General features: G+C 51.6%; 1 protein-coding gene across 2 annotated transcripts; it reads left to right on the forward strand.

Annotated features, from left to right (window-relative positions):
• The first annotated feature begins 3,942 nt into the window (after positions 1-3,942).
• Positions 3,943-17,825, forward strand: OSGIN1 (oxidative stress induced growth inhibitor 1). Of its 2 annotated transcripts, none has more exons than XM_044434149.1 (6): positions 3,943-4,038; positions 7,348-7,447; positions 12,232-12,368; positions 13,084-13,275; positions 13,845-13,936; positions 15,451-17,825. In XM_044434149.1, the coding sequence occupies exons 2-6, from the start codon at positions 7,390-7,392 to the stop codon at positions 16,460-16,462; spliced, it is 1,491 nt and encodes a 496-aa protein (XP_044290084.1). In that variant the 5' UTR covers positions 3,943-4,038; positions 7,348-7,389; the 3' UTR covers positions 16,463-17,825. The 2 variants fall into 2 exon arrangements, with proteins under 2 accessions (XP_044290084.1, XP_044290085.1); XM_044434150.1 differs by lacking the exon at positions 3,943-4,038 and adding an exon at positions 4,159-4,279.
• The last annotated feature ends 410 nt before the right edge of the window (positions 17,826-18,235 follow it).

Here is an 18,235-nt window from a genome sequence, read left to right on the forward strand (position 1 = left end):
ATCCTGACCCTCTGCCCATTGAGCAAACACCCGAGCCCACATCAAAGCAAGAGGGCCCCGAGGGGAAAGGCATGATGAGTTCTGCTCATGGAGCGCCCGAGCAGACTGACCCACCCCGTTCTGACGCTGAACTTCCTGGGCATGACGCAGGAGACACGAGGTGGGGGAGACTTTTCCCTCAGGGCCCTCTTGCTTTGATTTGGGTACAGGGTTTGATTTTGGGTACAGGGTCTCAAGCACAAGACCTCCTCGTGAGGTGCCGCCTCTGTCGGGGCATCAGGCACGACAGAACTGTAGGATGTTTTGCAGGCAAACCACGCATAGGATTGAACCCGGCCTCTCTGAAGGACCGCCATGCAGGCATGTATTCGGTTCCTCCAGAGGGCAGGAAGAGAGCCAACAGGTGGGCACCTCAAGGAAGCACATTTCAGCAAAACCTCCGAGGAAATGTCCTAATGGAGTGGGTGAACGGACCGCTTGGGGAATGAGGGTAATTCCTTGTTGAAGGAAGTTCCATAAAATCAGGACAGCCATCTGTGTTTGCATCCTATCCTGTAGCCCCCAGGCGGACTAAAATGGGAATCAATAAACAGCAGCTCCCAAGGCCCACGGGTGGGGGGGCGGTCCCATCCAGCTCGTCAACCGCTTCTCCTGGCCAAGAAATGCAATGGCATATTCGTATGTTCTTTTGTATCACCCTGGGCTTCCTTAAGAGGAAAGTGGCACATCAAATAGCAATAATAATAATGCACCTACTTCTTATAAAAACTGTCAATATTTTAATTGGTTGATTTAATCTGTCTGTTGCATTTTCTGCTATCCTGCTTAAATGATATTTTATTGCATCATGATGATAAATTCTATCATACTCCTATATTCCTCCTCAATATCCACAACGAAGGGCACCCCAAGAATGATTAAATAAATGTTTTGCTGCAGGCCTTATTTGTAAATGGTGTGCATTTATTTATTGCTATGTTTATACCTTGCCTTCCCATAACAAATGCCCAGTGACAGTAACATTACAAGCCCAACTTGGTCCTTGAACTGCTTTCACAGTCCGCTAGGAAAAAAATCCACCTGTTGAATTTCTGCCTGTGCTGAGGCAGAAAACCCCACTAAGACCCAACAGCCCTGTTTGACCGCTTTCCGATGTTTGGACCCCATACAAACAGAGAACAAATCCAAGCACCTTTAGCGCTATCCTTCAAGGGAAACAGAACATGGATCCCATTTTCTCTTCAATTGTATGATTTCTAATATGGGTGCCAACGTGTGGATTTGAAAAAATGCTATTTAGTCTCTTTCTGTCTTTCATTGTTGTCTCATTTCAAATTATATTTCTGTATCTGATTCCTCAGGTCGGCACAGAATCTTTGTTTTAACTGATACTGGTTTTGTTTTTTTAAAGATTTTGGTAAAGTCACAGGGTCAGATAAATAACATTTTACTACTACTGGGAGAGACAAGAATTCGTGTTCAGTGCATCTAAAATTTGCAGAGCTGTATCTGCACCATCTTTCTACAGATGCACAATTTGCAAATCACTCACAAATAAGTGTGCAGAAATGCCATGGTACAGCCTGGTCTTGTGGATGTTTACTAGAAAGCAATCCCCTTCTAAAGGAATCATGTAAAGATGCTAACCTGTGTACTCTTACCTAGGAATAACTCCTGTTAAAACAGCTAGTCTTACAAGCTGGTTCTACTAGACAATACTGGCTTGGATCCTCAGGTAAACTAATTCAGAGCAGAATCTCTTGCATGCTTACACAGAAAAGAGTCCCATACCTCCCACCATGGTTGGTTGGGGAATATTGGGTGGTGTGGGAATTTTCTTATCACTTCCAGGACAAGAGAGGTACCCACTCCCCTTTACTCTGCACCAGGCAGACCCCACCTGGAATGCTGTGCTTAGTTCTGGGCACCCAGGTTTTAAAAAGATGCAGAGAAACTAGAAAGGGTTCAGAGGAGGCAACAAGGATGATCCAGGGTCTGGAAAATAAGCCCTGTGATGAGAGGCTGAGAGAGCGAGGCAGGTTCAGCCTCGAGAAGAGAAGACTGCAGGGAGATAGGAGAGTATTCTACAAGTACCTCAAAGGCTGTCACAAAGAGGAGGAGGAGACCTCTTTTCATTCATTCCCAGAAATAGAGTACAGGACAATGAACTTCAACTGCAGCAACCCAGATTCAGGCTGGACACCAGGAAAAGCTTCCTTGCTGTCAGAGCAACACAACAGTGGAGCCAGCTGCCTGGAGAGTTGGGGGGCTCTCCCACACTGGAGACATTCAAGAAGAAACTGGGCAGCCTCTGAGTGGGATGGTGTGGGTTGGTGTCCTGCACCAGTTGGGCCTGATGGTCTTCTTGGCCCCTTGTGACCCTACTATTCTACGAATCTATGAGACTGTGCCCTTAAGTTTGTAGAAGGACCATTTCCTCAGCCCTCCCACCCACATGCCTGGAGAGCGCTAGATGGTCCAGAGACTCTTGGCGACCAGCAGAGGTAGCCAAATCTGCCACTTTTGCTCCCTCCCTCCCATAGTCTTGCTCCACAGTCTTTCCAAAAAGACAATGCAAAGTGTTTGCATCTGCCTTCTGTGAGATGAAGGGCTCTGCCCATTACATTTTGTCTCCCGCGGGGCCTCCTAACCCTCTGTGTGGCATTTTCAGAGGGCCGCGGCGAGAGGAGCAGGCAGGGGCATTAACCCGTGCAGGGGAACCCCCCAAACCTGGCTCCAGCCTGGGGCTTTCTGTCCCACCTGGAAAGGAATTTGCTGAGCCCATGAAGTTCCTATAAACAGCATGACACAAGCGGAGCAGAAGGCTCAGCCACCTGCGGACACCAACGCTAAGAAGCCTCACTTGCCAGCAAGAAGATGGCTGTGACAGGCCTTCCCGCTAAACCCATGGGAACTCTGCCAGGAAAACAGAACAGCACCACTCAGGCAAGGGGGCTTGCCCAGAAGAACCTAAGTCCAGCCCTGGGCATGCTCAGACGTGGCTGGGTGGGCAATGCGGCAAGCGGCAGGCCTTCGCTCAGTCCAAACATGGACAGGATTGTACCCAAAGAGATACGCCTGGAGAGGTGCCAGGCCAGGAGGATGAATCCGCCTGTCGGTTCTGCGCCCACCTGCTGCGTCCCAAGCCCACTTTAGTCTTTTAATTTCCCTTTTCTTTCCATCCTGCTTATGAAGACATTCGCAGCAGTTTGATAAGCTGTTGCCAAATAAAAACTATCAAGCGCCCAAGCCCACAAAGAGAGCGGGGTCAGAGACAGCTGATTTAGAATTCATCGACGGGTTTAATTTATTTCTAGAGCCATGACTGGGGGAAGAAAGTTTTTTTTAATTTAATTTCAATTTTTTTAAAAATCCCGATTTTTAACATCCCAGGCTGGCTTACCTTGTCCCATCACGTTTGTGTTACCTTTGCAATAGGAATAACCGCTTTTAGTGATATGATAGTCGTCTGCATTTAATGAATTTTCTAACCCCACTGTATATGCTCACCCCCCCCCCCGCCCCGCATAGGTGCGGCTTCACAAGCCCAAGCCCGTGGCCAGCCTGCGGAGTTGCAAGAGGGAGAAGTTACGGGAGCAACTCCTCGGGCTCTAAGAAAGACAAAATCGCGAGCTGTTTTTAAATTCAGTATTTAGAAAAGAAAACTGAGGCAGCCGCCCGAAGCCTAAAACGCTCCCCAGTGCGCCGAGTTCGCTTTCGGCGCTGCCTCCCTCGCCCGCCCGGCGCTGCCGCTGCCGCTGCCGCTGCCGCTCCATTCATAAAGAGCGCGGCGGCCGCTGAGCTGAGTCATGCTTACGAGGGTGTTTGCAGGCCCCGCCCCGCCGCAGCCTCGCCCCGCCCCTCGCCCCGCCCCCTCGCGGAACTGAGGGCGCCCCGCGAGCTATTTAAGCGGCGGGCGCGGAGGAGGGCGGCGCGCGCTTCTGCAGGGGCTCGGGGGACTGTCCGGCTTCGCTAGAGCGGCACCTGCTGTTGGACGCGCTCGCGGGGGCTTGGCTCGGCTCGGCTCGGCTCCTCGAGGTAAGGAGGGCGGCGCGGGGAGCGGCGTGCTTCGCCGGCTGCTTCTGCTGGGGGGCGAGGAGTCCTTGCGGGCTGCGCCGGTGGAGGCGTCTTGCCGGTGAGTCAGAACCGGCGGCAAGTGGCTCTTTCCGCAAAGGGAAGTGGAAGTGCCGCCGCGTTCTGGAAAGGCAGAAGCAGCTGAGCAGCGTGGGGGACTTGGAGACTTCGGGTATACTGGCAGTCGTGCGGATGGGAGCCAAAGGTGCGTGGGCCTTCTTGGTCTGGCTGCACGTGTGAATGGATGTTGCGGGGGGCGAAACGCCGCTCGCTGCCTTGCAGGATCCCAGGGTGCTGCAGAGAGTGTGCCAGTGAAGCGCCGAAGCCCTGCCAGCGTGCTGTAGTTTTGCTCTGCTGCCGGGTTTAGCAGTTGCAGTCCCTTCGGCTCGGAAGGGGCTCGCCCGTTTGAATGGGTCTGCGCGTGCGAGCCGAGCGGAGTTCGCGCCAAGAGGGGCCTCTTCCTCAGCGCCCTTACATAACTCCGTCTCCAGCGTGGGAGCGTGACACTGGCCGTGCGCCTGCGGAATTCAAGATCAGATACAAAGGAGTGGAAAGATACCAGGGAGGATGCCTGAGAGATCAAGGGTCGATTTCATGATCACATAGATAAACTTGGATAAACTCCGGTATCTCTACTGAGAAGCGCCGATCCTGGCTAGTTTCTGAATAGTGACCATGGTCGTCTACCTTGCACTCCTCCTCAGTCATAACAACGAGGCAGTGCATACCTTCAGGTGCCTTCTGCATTCAGCTCATATGCCTTGCAAATGATAGCGCTAGCTTTCAGATGGCCCGAGCTCTTCGCGTAGCAACTCATCTCTTGCACAGCTTACCTTGTTTCCTTAAGCTAATGTTTTCTTTGCTTTGGGCATCCTGGGAAAAGCAAGCAAGCTCCCTCAGCAGGCGACACCCCTTACACAGCAGATGCCAGAGTGTTGGGCATAGCCTGCCTTTAGTGCTGATCATAAGCCATGATGGTTGGAGGATGGGAGTTTACTTCTATGTATTGATATTTGACCCTTTTTGTGCAAGGAGCCTACAGCAACTTACATAATCCTAATCCCCCTCCCTTCTATTCCATCCGTACAACAACTCTGTGAGGTAGGCTAGCTACTGACTGGTCCAAAGTGACCTAGTAGGTGAGCTTCATGGCAAGTGGAGAGGAGAACCTGGATCTCTTGATCCCCAGTCCACATTCTTAACCACTGTGCAACACTGCCACCCCCTGTGTTGTGATAGAACTGAAGGGCTTGTGGGCTTAGTGCCCCTGCATAACTTGTGAGCAGGGAAGGAAGGGTTTGGGTACCCATGCTCTTGCGCATCCAGGTCTCCTTCACACTGCTCTGAAGCGATGTGCCTCTCCCCCCCCCCCCAGCAGTGTCAGAAGTTCCTCTGTTTCTTGGGGTGCTCCATCAGGTCTTGCTGTCTTGGGGTCTGGAATCCTGGGGCTGCTGCCTCAGTTTCCCACGGGTGTGGCCAACCTACCCCCGCCCTGCAGAATGATCAGGAATTAAAAATGCCCCCGGGGGCATGGCCGCCTTGAGCCTTCTGACAGGGGAAGGGGCTCTGTCCAGTGCCCGCTCGCCCACAGGCTGGAGCTGGCCCCGCTCCAGTGTGAGCGGTGGTGTAGTGGAACCAGGGCTCCTGGGCAGACTGCAAGTGACAGGGGGCAAATGGCGTCCGTTTGCATAGATCCAGAGAGGATTCTAACCTGCATGGAAAAGAGTTCATCTCATGGTAGTGGGGAAGGCGGTGGTGTGACTCAGTGTCCTGCAAGGCAGGGGGTTGGACCCGATGGCCTCCCAGCTCCTTCCAGCTCTGCCCCTTTATGACCTCGGCCCAGCAGCCTGTGTTCTTGCCCAGGCTGCTGTCCAGGTGCTGACTGCTGACGGGGCCTTCGAGGCCCGTCCTTCTGGAGGTTCTTTGTCTTGAAACAGGACTTGGTGTTCAAGTGGGGGGCAACTTCAAAATATAGGGCAGCCCTTCCAATAGGGGATTGTCCTCTGTAATGGAGGACACTTGGCCACCCTACTTCTTGATGCTAAACCAGAATTCTGTAGAGCTTTGTTCCTTCTTGCCTTATTTGCTGTCTAGGGAGAATGGAGGCAGCACCTGGGCAATTTTCATGGCTGAGTGGGGCCTAGAACCCAGCCTGAGTCCCAGTCGCACATTCTTACCCACTGCACCACACTGCCTCTCTCATGGAGACATCCAGGCCTATCTGAAGGCTTGAAAGATCATGGCTGGGTAGGACCACAACCCACAGCAGCATGGCCGGGAGGAAAGTGGGCTCCCACTGTAGGTCACAGACTCTCAGCCCAGCCTACCTTACAGGGTTGTTGTGGGGATAAGCCTGAGGAGGAGAATGATGTAAGCCGCTTTGAGTTCATTGCATGAAAAAAGCGGGATATAAATCTAATAAATAAAAATGTGTCCACCGGAAAGAAGTGGGGGTAGCTGAGTCACCTGAGTGAATATGCCTCCATTGATGGTGTCAAGGGGAGGCAGGGTTGGGTGGCCCCCCAACAGGTACCAGCAAACCAGTTTAGTCAACAGCCTCTCATTCTCTCCCTGGTAACTATGAGGAGGAGTGCAAAATGTCACTTTACTTGCTTTGTGCAAAATGGAGCGAATAGAGAAGACGGCGGCCAGCCTGGTTAGGAGCTCAGCAGTGCCCCGCCAGCCCCAGGCGCACTGTGGAGGGAGCAGTGCCCATTCCACCTTCGGTTGGCCTTTTGGAATGTCTTACAGCTCTTCCTCATCGTAAAACAGACTCCTGCCGTCTTCTGCAGCTTCCATGAGCTGCTGTGGCCATGCTCACACTTGCTTGTGGAGCTGCGTTGCTAAGCGTAAAAATAAATTTAAACAAATTCGTTCCCCAAAGGGCCTCTTGCTGAATGCTGGTTTTGGGTATGCAAACATTTGCTGCGTACTCGCTAAGCATACCGGTATTGTTCACATGCAGTGGCATTTCCCGGCCTAGGAAATGCTGCATGGCCTGCACGCAAACGCGACTAAAAAGCCCTCGGATCTCATTGAGTGGGAGAGTGGTGGCGTTTTCGTGTGGGCGATGCAAATCTAAATGAGACTGGCAAATCAGCTGGAGTCCTCCAGTTTCCTGCTGAGTTCTCCAGTGTCAAATATCTGTTTCAGCTCTGCTCAATAGGTGCAGAAGGATGCCTTGTGTCACTTGCCGGGAGTAGGAGAGTTTCCATGCGGCGTGGGGACCTGGTTGCAGTGATAACGCATATGTTTTTGACCTTGTCTTTGCAGACTGACCTGGAGGGGGCTGAACTCTACCAGCGGCTGGAGATCATGCTGCATACACAGCTGGAACATCGCCCTGCCAAGCCCCTCCCTGTGGTGATCATAGGTAAATACCTTCTGGGGATTAATCTGTTCTTTCCAGAGGTGGTTATCTCCCCGGTCCACCCTGTGCTCTGCAGCTAGGCTGATGTTCTGGAACATCACAAGTTACATGTCCTAGAATCCCCCCTCCTTGCTGTGCCGTTTTGGTGTGAAAACGAAAATGGTCCTGCTGATTGGAAACAAATGGACTGCAATTCTTGAATGTAGTCCAAGGGGATTTGCTTGAATGCACTGCCAGGGTTCTTCTCTTTGAAGACACATGGTTTCTGGGAAAACTGTGCTTACATGGGAGAACAGGCATACATAGAGCATTTTATCTAATGTTTATTTCATTTTGCTCTGGACTTGCACTTCTCCAGTTCGGGGGGACGGGGTACAGAAGAATAGCGTATCAGATAGTGCCTTACCCATTGTGCTTATGTGACTTCTTGCCTGGCAGTCCTTCATGGCGATGAGGTTCCCCCTTCCCATCAGCTTCAGATGAAGATGGTTAAAATGATGATCTGTGCCTGATTTGTTTAAGTTGCCACATTTACTGTGGGATCAGATTCCACCAGCTCTAAATCCTCCCTTGTTTGTGGCAGCAACACAGTGGGGGGGGGGGTCAAAGTGGGTACAGTCAGGCACATGCTAAGGGCCCTTGCCCCCACCCCCCGAGGCGTCATCCTGAAGGAGCTCCCTGGAGTTGCTTCTCCCCCATTGCAACCTGCTTGTTCAGCTCAACCCCACCATTTCCAAGAAGATGAGGAAGATGCCCTGGCTAGAAAGGGAAAGGTTAGTGGGGCAAGAAGATGGGGGGGGGGGCGGTTTGTTTGTTCCGAGGCTCTCTGGGCAGTTAGCAAAGCTACAATTAAGCAGAAGCTAAAAAGACACATGCACACAAATTAAAAAGAGCAAACCTGTTCTTGCAACTGCCGTTAGGCCACACAGAAGCCTAGAAGCTGTACAGAATAGCATGGGATAGATAAGAGCACAGTTTAAAAGTTAGGCAGTTTAAAATGCTGGGAAAATAAAAAGATGCCGAAAAGAAAGCAAAGTAGGCTCCAGGCATCCCTCTTGTTCCAAAGCTGGGAACTGAGGTTGGCTGGCCTAAGAGCCCTTAAGCTGGGAGAGCCCATGGCTTGCATGAAGATCTCCCACTCAGATGCTTGCTTCTCGCTGGGCGGCTGTGGGAGACCCCTTTCTGCAACCCACGAAAGCCACGGACAGCAACTGTCATCTGTATTGGCAAACGTGCAAACATGAGCTGACTTGATGTCGCTTCTTGTTGGGCAGCGTGCGCCAAAGTGCTTCAACGGCCTTCACTTCTGTATTTTACCCTCCTCTTTACCCTCCGAGCTCAGTTGCAAATGCAGTTTCCATCACGCAGATGACAGTTGGGGGCTTAAGCCAGGCTGCCCGCCGGCAGGTTCTTCACTGCAGCTTTTTCTGGTGCCGTTGTTTCCAGCCCCTTCCCTTGGGCAGCTGCAAATGCTCACCCGTCCTTATCTGCACTCATCAGCTGCTCTCTGCTCAGCAGTATCTTTCTGCAGAGGGGAAGCAATTGGTCGTTTGCAGGTTCTACTGCCCTGTCTTGCAGCGGGTTTTGCCCACCAGCCACGACAATCGTCCTGCCCTGTTGCTGGCCAGCACCGAGGCTTGGGTTGATACCAGCACACATTTCTGCAAGTCCAGGCCAGACTTTCTCAGAAGCATATTCACGCTTTCCCAGGACAGTCAGTCTGGGAATAACACTGCATGTTTTAATTTGCTTTGGATGATGAGCGCACTGGAGAGCAGCACCCTTAGCTTTTGGTCTGATCTGAAGACAGAGCAGAGTGGGAGCAAATAAGACTCCAAGCATGAGGCTCACAAAAGCTGACCTTGCTCCAGGTTTCTTGCGGCAGCGGCCTGCCAGAACATAGATTTCTGCAAAAATCATTCTTTCCAGATGGATGCTGCCTTCCTCCTCTCCGCTTGCCTGCACAGCACAGGGCTTGCTGGTCAGTTACCAGTTCTGGGGGAGCAAACTTGCCTCTTAGCTCCCATTAGGAATCCCCAGGCAGTTATTGGCTAAGCCCTCGAGGACTAGCACTCCCACTGTTTGATTTGAACTGAATTGAAAGGATCAGGAGCTCACCCTTTTAGCACACTTCTGGTGATCAATTGCTTTTCTTTTCTGGCATGGGTGACTCGGCATGGCAAAGGCTTACAAAGAGACGCCACGATGTTTCACTATGTCTAATGAACTGTGATGTGGTTTATAGCACACACACATCACGGCAAGGCAGCCTACGTGCCCATGCCTGGGAGGCTTCCCGTCCATCCCCGGAGCAGATCCAAACTTAGCTGCAAGGCGAGCTGTTGCACCTTCGGCCCTGTGCGGGTAGATTCTGTTCACGTGGCGTCTGACAGTCTTGAGCTCCCGAGGCCTCCTTTGGCAACGTTGGTTCCAAGGCTGCAGTGCAACCCCTCTGGAGACCCTGCTCCCCCGCCCCCCCCCCACAGCACCTCAGATCAGCTCATGAAGGAACCTGGAGCACATGCGCTCGAGGACGCAGGGAGGCGGCGGGGACGTACCTGCAGATTCAGCTGGCCAGCAAAGAGTTCTCTTGCATTCCTTGCATCATGCAAGCAGCAGGGTCACTTCTGCATCGGCCGCTCCTCACACATCACAAGCTATTTTAAATTCAGTCAGGTGGCAGATACAGTCCCTTAAGCACTGCCTGCTTCCTCCAAACTGGACCAGGCTTCCTGCAAGACTTGAAGGCCGAACCGGCTCTTGGTCACATGGTGCTGCCTAGAATGGGAATACTGACTGGCCCAGAGCCAGTTAAATATGTTTTTTTCAAGGATGCTCTGTTGCCACAACAGTTGAGGTAGGCGTGAAGGCACCTGGCTTTTCCCAGGTTTGTATGTACATGCACACCCCTCATTTAGATCTTTTAAAATTTATTTCCCCAAGGTACAATAAGAAAGGAAGATAAAAAAAGCAGGGCACTGAGGATCAATCCACAAATATAGCACGTTATATCAGAAGTTACACACATTCATGAACAAGCTCCATTGGCCATATTCCATTGAAGCAATTCAGTTCCCCATAGAAATTTGCCCAGTCTATTGCTGAAATGACTGACATTTATAAAAACCATACTTTCTTTAACTGTTAATTCAATTGCTCATAATAAGCTTTCCATCTTTGAATAAACTCTTTGACTAGCCTTCTGTTAATGTAATAAGTTAATTGTGCCATCGTTGCACAGTCAGCTAACTAGTTCTTCCAGTCTGCAGCAGCTGGACAGCCGTCAGCTTCCCAGTTCGATGCAATTATCTCTTGCCGTGGTTGTCATGTATTTCAATAAGCCCGTTGCAATCTGTGGGACATGCTGCTCTCTTAGGATCGGCTCCCCTCCAGCTGAAGCTTGCACCAGAAATCCTGGGCTACCCTCCCTACTGCTGAGTAAACCACATGGTTCAGCTGCTACCTGCCAAGTCTGCTGTGGCTGCGCGTTCTTGGCACCTGGCTGCAAAGACCCACATGCCGGCATCACAGTTACCTGGTTTATCAGTATCCAGGAAGCAAAATTGCCAGGAATTCTGTCGCATCTGTCCTGGGATGTAGGAAGGAATGTGCATTTCCTTCTCGATCTTGATCCTTCTTTTAGTGGCAGTGCTTTTGAGAAGAGGGTTAGGATGGGAATTTTAGTTCATCGTGGCCAGACGGGCCTTCAGTGGCAGCAGGAAGCTCACGGAAAACCTCTCTGCAGGCATGTCCGGATCCGTAGCCATGGCTTGGACTTTGCTTTGTGGCCCTCTTGCGGCTCTAGGCCACATTGGCTGCGTTGCATCCTGCACCCACCCTGTTCCCACCAGCATTTCAGTCCTCTGCACATTTATTTTTGGAGAATGCCCTTTGCCTCCAAAGTGGCAGCAGCAAGGGCTCGGCATTCCCAGCCTGTCATTCGAGCCCCTCATGCCTCTGGGGAGCACTGGCCGTGTGACTGTCCAGTCCACCCCTCCTTTGATGGGTGCTTAGGCCATCGAGAGCCCTAAATATAGGCCAGAAGCAATCTTGGCTCCCAGCTGAGTTTACAACTTAGTGACTGTGCCAAATGGAATGGGCCCCCCACCCGTTTCCTGGTCTCATGCAGCTGTCCAGCATTTCATCTTCTCTGGTACATTCTGTTGCATGGTGCAGATTTACATTCCAGAAAGTAACAGATGGCTACGCAGGGGCACTGTGAAATATTAATCTAGCTAGACAAAGGGGATTGGACTGCCCACCGAAGCTCTTCCTGAAACGTTTTCCAGGGCTGGCCAGGCACGCTGGGTGGTGGGAGCAGAAAATGCAAATGACTCACCTGCAGATGAATTGGAGATGCATAATGCCATCTGACACTTGCCAGCTGGGAAGTTCTCCTGAGCTTTAGGTGTAGGATTGCAGGTTGACTCCGTCAGGGATTTCTCTTTTGCCCCCTTTAATTCAGCCCAAATCAGCCAGTGAAGCTCAACCAAGTAGCACTCTCTTGGCTTCGAAGCCAGTCGTCAGGAAAGGCGTGCACAGTCAAAGGGAGATCAAGTGCTTCCTAAGAACGCCCAGGAGGGAAGGGAGGTTGCAGAAACAGTGTGACTGCCTCTTTCAGTAGGAATTGGCATCCTCCGGACAATGCAAGGACAAATCGCTCTCCTGTTGTTGGCGTCGCAACTGCACATCCATCACACGCGCCTGTCAGGAACTGAATAAAATGCTCTAATTGGGGGTACCTGCTGTTTCAGCTCTTGCAGATCATTTGGGTTTCTCTCTTCCAGGAAATGGTCCCTCCGGGATCTGCTTGTCCTACCTACTGTCTGGCAATGTCCCCTATGTCAGAAGGGACTCTGTTCATCCAAACCCCATTTTGCAAAGGAAACTGGAGGAACTGCCGGAGGTTTCCATCTTGGACCAGGTTAGTAGTCTGTATGGTGCAGCTCTGTGTAACTGGTGCATTAGTGAAAGATTTCAGCTCTGAAGAGATTCTCTGCATTTGCAAATGGGAAAAAAACCTTGTGACACAGGGATGCAGAATCTCAGTCGCATCTGACCTGTCTGGGGTCTCAGTGTGGTGCTCCGGGGCCCTGCTCAAGGCCATGCCACTTTAAGTCCCTCTCCTGTTGGTTGATCAGCCTATTTGCAGGGCCTTCCCTGTCCTAAAACATTGGAATGTCACTCCCAAGGTTTGCTTACTAGCCGTAAGACCTCTCAGCTGAAACGTGATGGTGTTTCGGCCCCGGGGCCTTTTGCCTCAGGGACGCCTCACTGTTGGAAAGTCCACCCCCACAGCCCTGGAACTTCCCCTGAATCTTCCGTTCATGCTAATGTGATGTGAATTGACATGGCCAGAATGAACAGTTGGCTAACAAAATCCACCAGTGAGCAGATGATGGAATGAAAAATGCCTGGCAGTCCATGAAGCACCAGCGGATGCGATTTAGCAACGCTTATAACAACTGTGTGAATGAAGGGCTGCATCCCAGGGACAGTAGGCCGCCCTGAAACCTGCAGGGGAGTAATCAAATATTGACCTGCTGTGTGGGCCAGGCACCGTCCCATCACGAAAGCTTTCCCAAATAAAAATCCGTGGTGGCAAAGGCAGGCATTACACTTCCTTCTCTCTCCTTCAGGATTTGGAGTACCTGTCCGAAGGTTTGGAAGGGAGATCCTCCAGCCCGGTTGCACTCCTTTTTGATTCGCTCTTGCGGCCGGACACCGATTTTGGAGGGACCGCAGAGTCTGTCCTGACTTGGTGGCACCAGCCTGAGAGGGCTGTTCCTCATCTGGTCCTTGGCAAGACCCTTCCCGGAGGAGCTTGGCACGTAAGTGCGGCTTGAGGAAGGAGAAGGGAGATGGGCAGACAGCTGGGGGAGCTCTGATGTGGGGATGGGCAAGGGCACCTTTGGCTGCGCAGGCCAGACCTTGGACGCTTGCACGCCTGGCCTAGCAGATTGCGCACCCTCGCAAGGCACCCGCACCACCTTCCGGCATCTTAAAGACCCGGAAGTACCCGTTCACCAACAAAGAGAAGTGGACAGAGTTTGCTGATGCATGAACTGTAGATTACAAATTGCATGTATTCTGCCTGGTGTTGACTGAACTTGACTCCAGCAGGAAAAAACATTGGAAGAAAGATGAATTGACAGTGTTGCAGAAAGTGTGTGATGAGTTTGTATGCCCTGTGTGCATTTAGGCTCTCTGCCTTTGCTTATTTCTGATAAGCCTAAGGAAGATTGAGCAGCCCAGTTATCTCTTATGGCCTTTGAATTTATTTTTAGAATAGGCAGATTAAAGGGACAGCCAGTGAGCCTGCGAGACTTTCTGCGGTGCAGTTCCCAAACCCTCCCGACCGTATTTGACTGATGTTCTGGCTTTGTTCCTTTCTTTTTAGTCCATCGAGGGCTCCATGTTTACTCTGAGTCAGGGGGAGTGGATGGGCCTTCCTGACGTCCCATTCAAAGACTGGTTGAGCAAGAAGAAAAGGTACTGTCCCTCCCCTTTGAAAACAGGCAGTGAAACTCTCCTTAGAAGTCTGCTTAGTTCCGTCCAAGATAACTTCTTTCCCAGTCTTGTTACGGTTATCCATTTTGGTGTCATGAAAGACCGCACAATGCTTGTTTCGTGTCTTATTATGGTACTTTCATTCCTTTAGAACAGTGGCAGGCAACTTACGGCCCTGGACAATGTGAGCTAGCTCTCCCATAGTCCCCCAGCACTGACTGCACATGCTAGGGCTGATGGGAGCCCTGCTTGACAGACGGGCGCTGGCAGGGATGCAGGTGTTTCTGCCTCAGATGCCAACATAACTTGGTTGCCCCGAGCGCTGTGTGGGAGAGCGCGCCATTTGTCCCCTGCCTGCAGCACCAGAACGGCTTGGGCAAGCCCTCACTGATTTGCACAGAGCAGGCTGGATGGTGTAGAGACGTCTTCTGTGGGCATTATTGTTCCCTTGGACGCTGTGAAAGGACCTTCAAGGCCCATCGCTGCCTTACTCGGAATGTCCTGCTGAAGGCCCTGCATGGTCAGTCTTGGGTGGCTTGATTCCTGCCTCGTGCTTTGCTTGCAATCCACCCACAGCCCTCTGGGGGAAGGGCTCCATTTCTGAATTACAGGCGCAAGAGGAGGAAACACAGGCAATTGTGTGTCCTGGCCTAAATGCAGAGCAGAGAAGAGAAATGGAGCGATGCAGAAATTATTGCCATAACAATGCTGAAGTTGGAAACACAGAAACAGCGCGAGTCAGAAGGGGCCTCCCGGGCCACCCAGTGTGACCCCCGGCTCCAGCCGGCTCCGCTTACGACATGCCCACCATGTGCACGTCCAGCCTGCCCTTGGACACCCACACCGATGGGGCCTCAGCCACCTCCCGGGGAAGCCCATTCCACGCCCTCGGGGTCCTAACCGTCAGGAAGGACTTCCTGGCATCCACCCTAAAGTTAACCAACTATAAAGAATTTATTCAAAGAGGGAAAGCCTATGTTGAGCAATTTAAATAATGGTTAAAGAAAATATAATTTTTATAAATTTCTGTGATTATCATACTAAACCAAAGCAATGTTATAATTAATAACAAATTCTAATAGACTAGATGAATTTCTGGTTGAGAATTGAATGGTTTGGATGGGAAGGTGGTTGATAGAGAGTTCATTCATTATAAATGTGTTTAAGTGAAGATATTGCATGCCAAATTTGTGGAATGATCTTTGGCACCTTCTTTCCCGTATATTTCCTTCTTTTTATTGTACTTTCTGAAAATAAATAAAATGACCTGGAACCAGAAGGAATTGCCATATCCTATGTTTGCCATTTGCGAATTCCACTGGAGCAAACTGCAAAGCATATTTTTCACAGCACACTCTGCCCCGAGATGTGTTTCCAGTGTCTGTCGTTGTATTTCCTAATGAACTGGTGTTGCGTATCTTAGGATACACCGCCGTAGGAGACCGTGTCCCTCGGCAATGCATCTGTGCTGATAGACTCTGTCCTTGTTACCGCAGGGGCTTCAGGAATAACAGGGCTACAGCGGGAGACATTGTGCAGTATTACCAGTACTACGTGGCAAAGAAAGAATTGCGGAAGAACTTCCTCTGTGGCCTTCTCGTGACCTGCGTGAAGAAGCTGAGCGTGGAGCCAGGCTCGGGCTGCCGTGCTCAAGATTCCGGGGACGGCAGCTCTCCCTGTACCCTCCCAGAGACCTTACAAGCCCACCACCAAGAGGAGAATGGGACTCTCTTCAAGGTTGAGGGCCTCGTCACGACTGTCGGTGGCACGCAGCCCTTCTCTATCTATGCGGAGAATGTGGTCTTGGCCACCGGGACCTACGACAGCCCGTCGTGGCTGGGGGTTCCAGGGGAGCACCTCCCGTTTGTCCACCACACGCTCTCTGCTCTGGAGGAAGCGGTGAAGAGCAAGGAGATGGGCATGATGTCCGATCCAATCCTGATCGTAGGTGCCGGGCTCACGGCGGCGGACGCCATACTCTTCGCTCACCATTGCAACGTTCCGGTGATCCATGCCTTCCGCAGGCGAGTCAACGATCCAGGCCTCATCTTCAACCAGCTGCCAAAGACAATGTACCCCGAGTACCACAAGGTCCACCAGATGATGAAGGAGCAGGCCATCCCCTGCCCTGGCCCCTACGAATGCTACACCAGCCTTCCTGAGCACCACGTGGTCTCCTTCACGGAGGACAGGAAGTGCATCTTTTCCGATAAGAATGGCCACCGGAAGATGCACAACATCTCCATGGCGTTTGTACTTATCGGCTCCAACCCCAACCTCTCATACCTGCCCAACAATGGCATGGACCTGGCTGTGGACGGTGGGCAGCTGGTCAGCTCCAAGCGAAACCCCATAGACACAGATCCCTTCACCTACGAATGTGTCCACGAGAAGGGCCTCTATGCCATGGGGCCCTTAGCTGGGGACAACTTCGTGCGGTTCGTGCAAGGGGGCGCGCTGGCCATTGCGAGCTCCCTGATGAAGAAGGCCGATAAGCACCCCCCATAACCCTTGCAGGAATCCCTCTTTCTCAGGAGGATGACTCGGGTCAGGCTTTGAGAAGGGGGGCTCAGATTCCTTCCAGGCATGAAGCCTCTGCCCGCGAGGCTTGCTCCCAAGGTGCTGAGCCAGCACTTCGTGAAGTTGCAGGCAAGGTGTTTGGGTGGGGGGAGGTTGCTTTTCAGTCTGCCTAGTGCTGGACTCCCTTTTCTCTGCTCTCCCTGCGTTTCACTTGGAGGCAGCCCTGTGCAAATCCTGGCGCAGAGCAGGTGGAGGGATCAGAGCAGAAGTCTTGCAAGTACCACGTGAGACAGCTGGGGTGTGCTGATTTTTCTTCCCCGGTCCCCAGCTAAATTCACGGCAGGTTTCCCTCCCCTCAAGGACAATATTCTCTTCTTGCACAGGCTCTGAGCCTTAACGGTCCCATTGGAATACTGTTCTCAGTTGCTGCAAAACCAAATCCTCCATGCCAAGAATGCACGGCGTGGATCCAAAGGCGCACAGAGCTGCTGTTCCTGCGCAATGCGAGCGGCCGTCCTGGGGCCCCTTGGCGATAGCAGCCATACCTTGCTGAAGCCGCTCGGCACTGCGGATCTGCCAGTAGACGTGCCGAAGGCCGTACGGAACGGCACTAAGAGCTGGGTGGAAGAGCAGTCATTCCTGCAGATGTGCGCAAAGGCCTTCCGCACACCTGGGGCGGCTGCAGGGCCGGCACCCAGGGCAGGCACCCTCCGGTTGATCTGCTCTTCCGCAGCGTTGACTGCGCTCTGCCGCTGGGTGTGGCCCAGATAATGTGGTGGCGGGATGGAGCAGCAAGAGATGCTTCTCGGTCCTCAGCGCGCCCAGTGAGCAAGCGAGTGAACACGCAGTGCTCATGGTGCTCAGGAGTAAGAACCGTTCATGGCAATGCCAGTAAGATCTTAGTCACTTTGGAGGGGCTGTTGAGGTTATGCTCCCAAGAGACTTCTTTTGTTCCCATCCGGCCCATCAGGAATGCTAGGCGATGTAGTCCACAGATCTGGAGGGTACCAGGTGGGGAAAGTTGCACGTTTGTCCCAACATTCATTCAGCAGCTGCAGGCAGTGGTGAGGGGCCTGTTCACGGCCAACACTTCTCCTTTAAGAGATGTGAAGTTGGAGTAGCCACGTTATGCAGTTCAGATGCAACAGCTGAAATTCCAGGGAATATGTTTATATTTCCCTAGCACGTTGGTGACAACCTTAAAGCTTCTTGCTGAGTTTTTCTATGCAATTACATGTGTTACTAATTTTAAGCAGATTTATTAAAATAAAAACTTTTTGAGGTTATATGTTCAAATAATACAATTTGTATATGGAAATTTTTAAATAAAAAGTTTGTGGTATTCTACAAATTGATAATCTGTCCTTCTGTGACCCAGCAGTGCTCTATTTTAAGGCATGCAGATCATTCATGACTCAGGTCTCCGCCTGAATGGCGTTCCTTGGCAACGTTTTTGACAGAAGAGATTCATGTGCAGTTCCTGCCATGATGCATTTGGGTGGCTTCAGGAAGGATATCGCTCACATTTCCTGTTGCCAAGCAAAAGTTGGAATGCCTGCTCAGTTCGCCAAGTTCCCCAATCGCTTCTGTAGCACAGGCTGGAATAACTAGTCATCTTTACATAGTTGTTCCTGAACTTGCTTAACTTCAGAATTTATCAGTGGAGGAAGACTGGCATTTGCTCCCGGGGGAGGTTTGCCTGGCGCCATCGCTGTATTCTTTTCGGCATCAGGCAAAATCCTTTTTATTTCCCCATCATTT

The sequence above is a fragment of the Varanus komodoensis genome, unplaced genomic scaffold, assembly GCF_004798865.1.
Source record: "Varanus komodoensis strain SLA01 unplaced genomic scaffold, ASM479886v1 scaffold27, whole genome shotgun sequence".
NCBI lineage: Eukaryota > Metazoa > Chordata > Lepidosauria > Squamata > Varanidae > Varanus > Varanus komodoensis.

What these genes read in the sequence shown, in the direction of transcription:
- OSGIN1 (XM_044434149.1), top strand. Translation starts at nt 7,390, where the DNA reads ATGCTGCATACACAGCTGGAACATCGCCCTGCCAAGCCCCTCCCTGTG. An exon ending in AGGTTTCCATCTTGGACCAG is followed by an intron (nt 12,369 to 13,083) that starts GTTAGTAGTCTG and finishes TCTCTCCTTCAG; the next exon opens with GATTTGGAGTACCTGTCCGA. An exon ending in TTCCCGGAGGAGCTTGGCAC is followed by an intron (nt 13,276 to 13,844) that starts GTAAGTGCGGCT and finishes CTTTCTTTTTAG; the next exon opens with TCCATCGAGGGCTCCATGTT.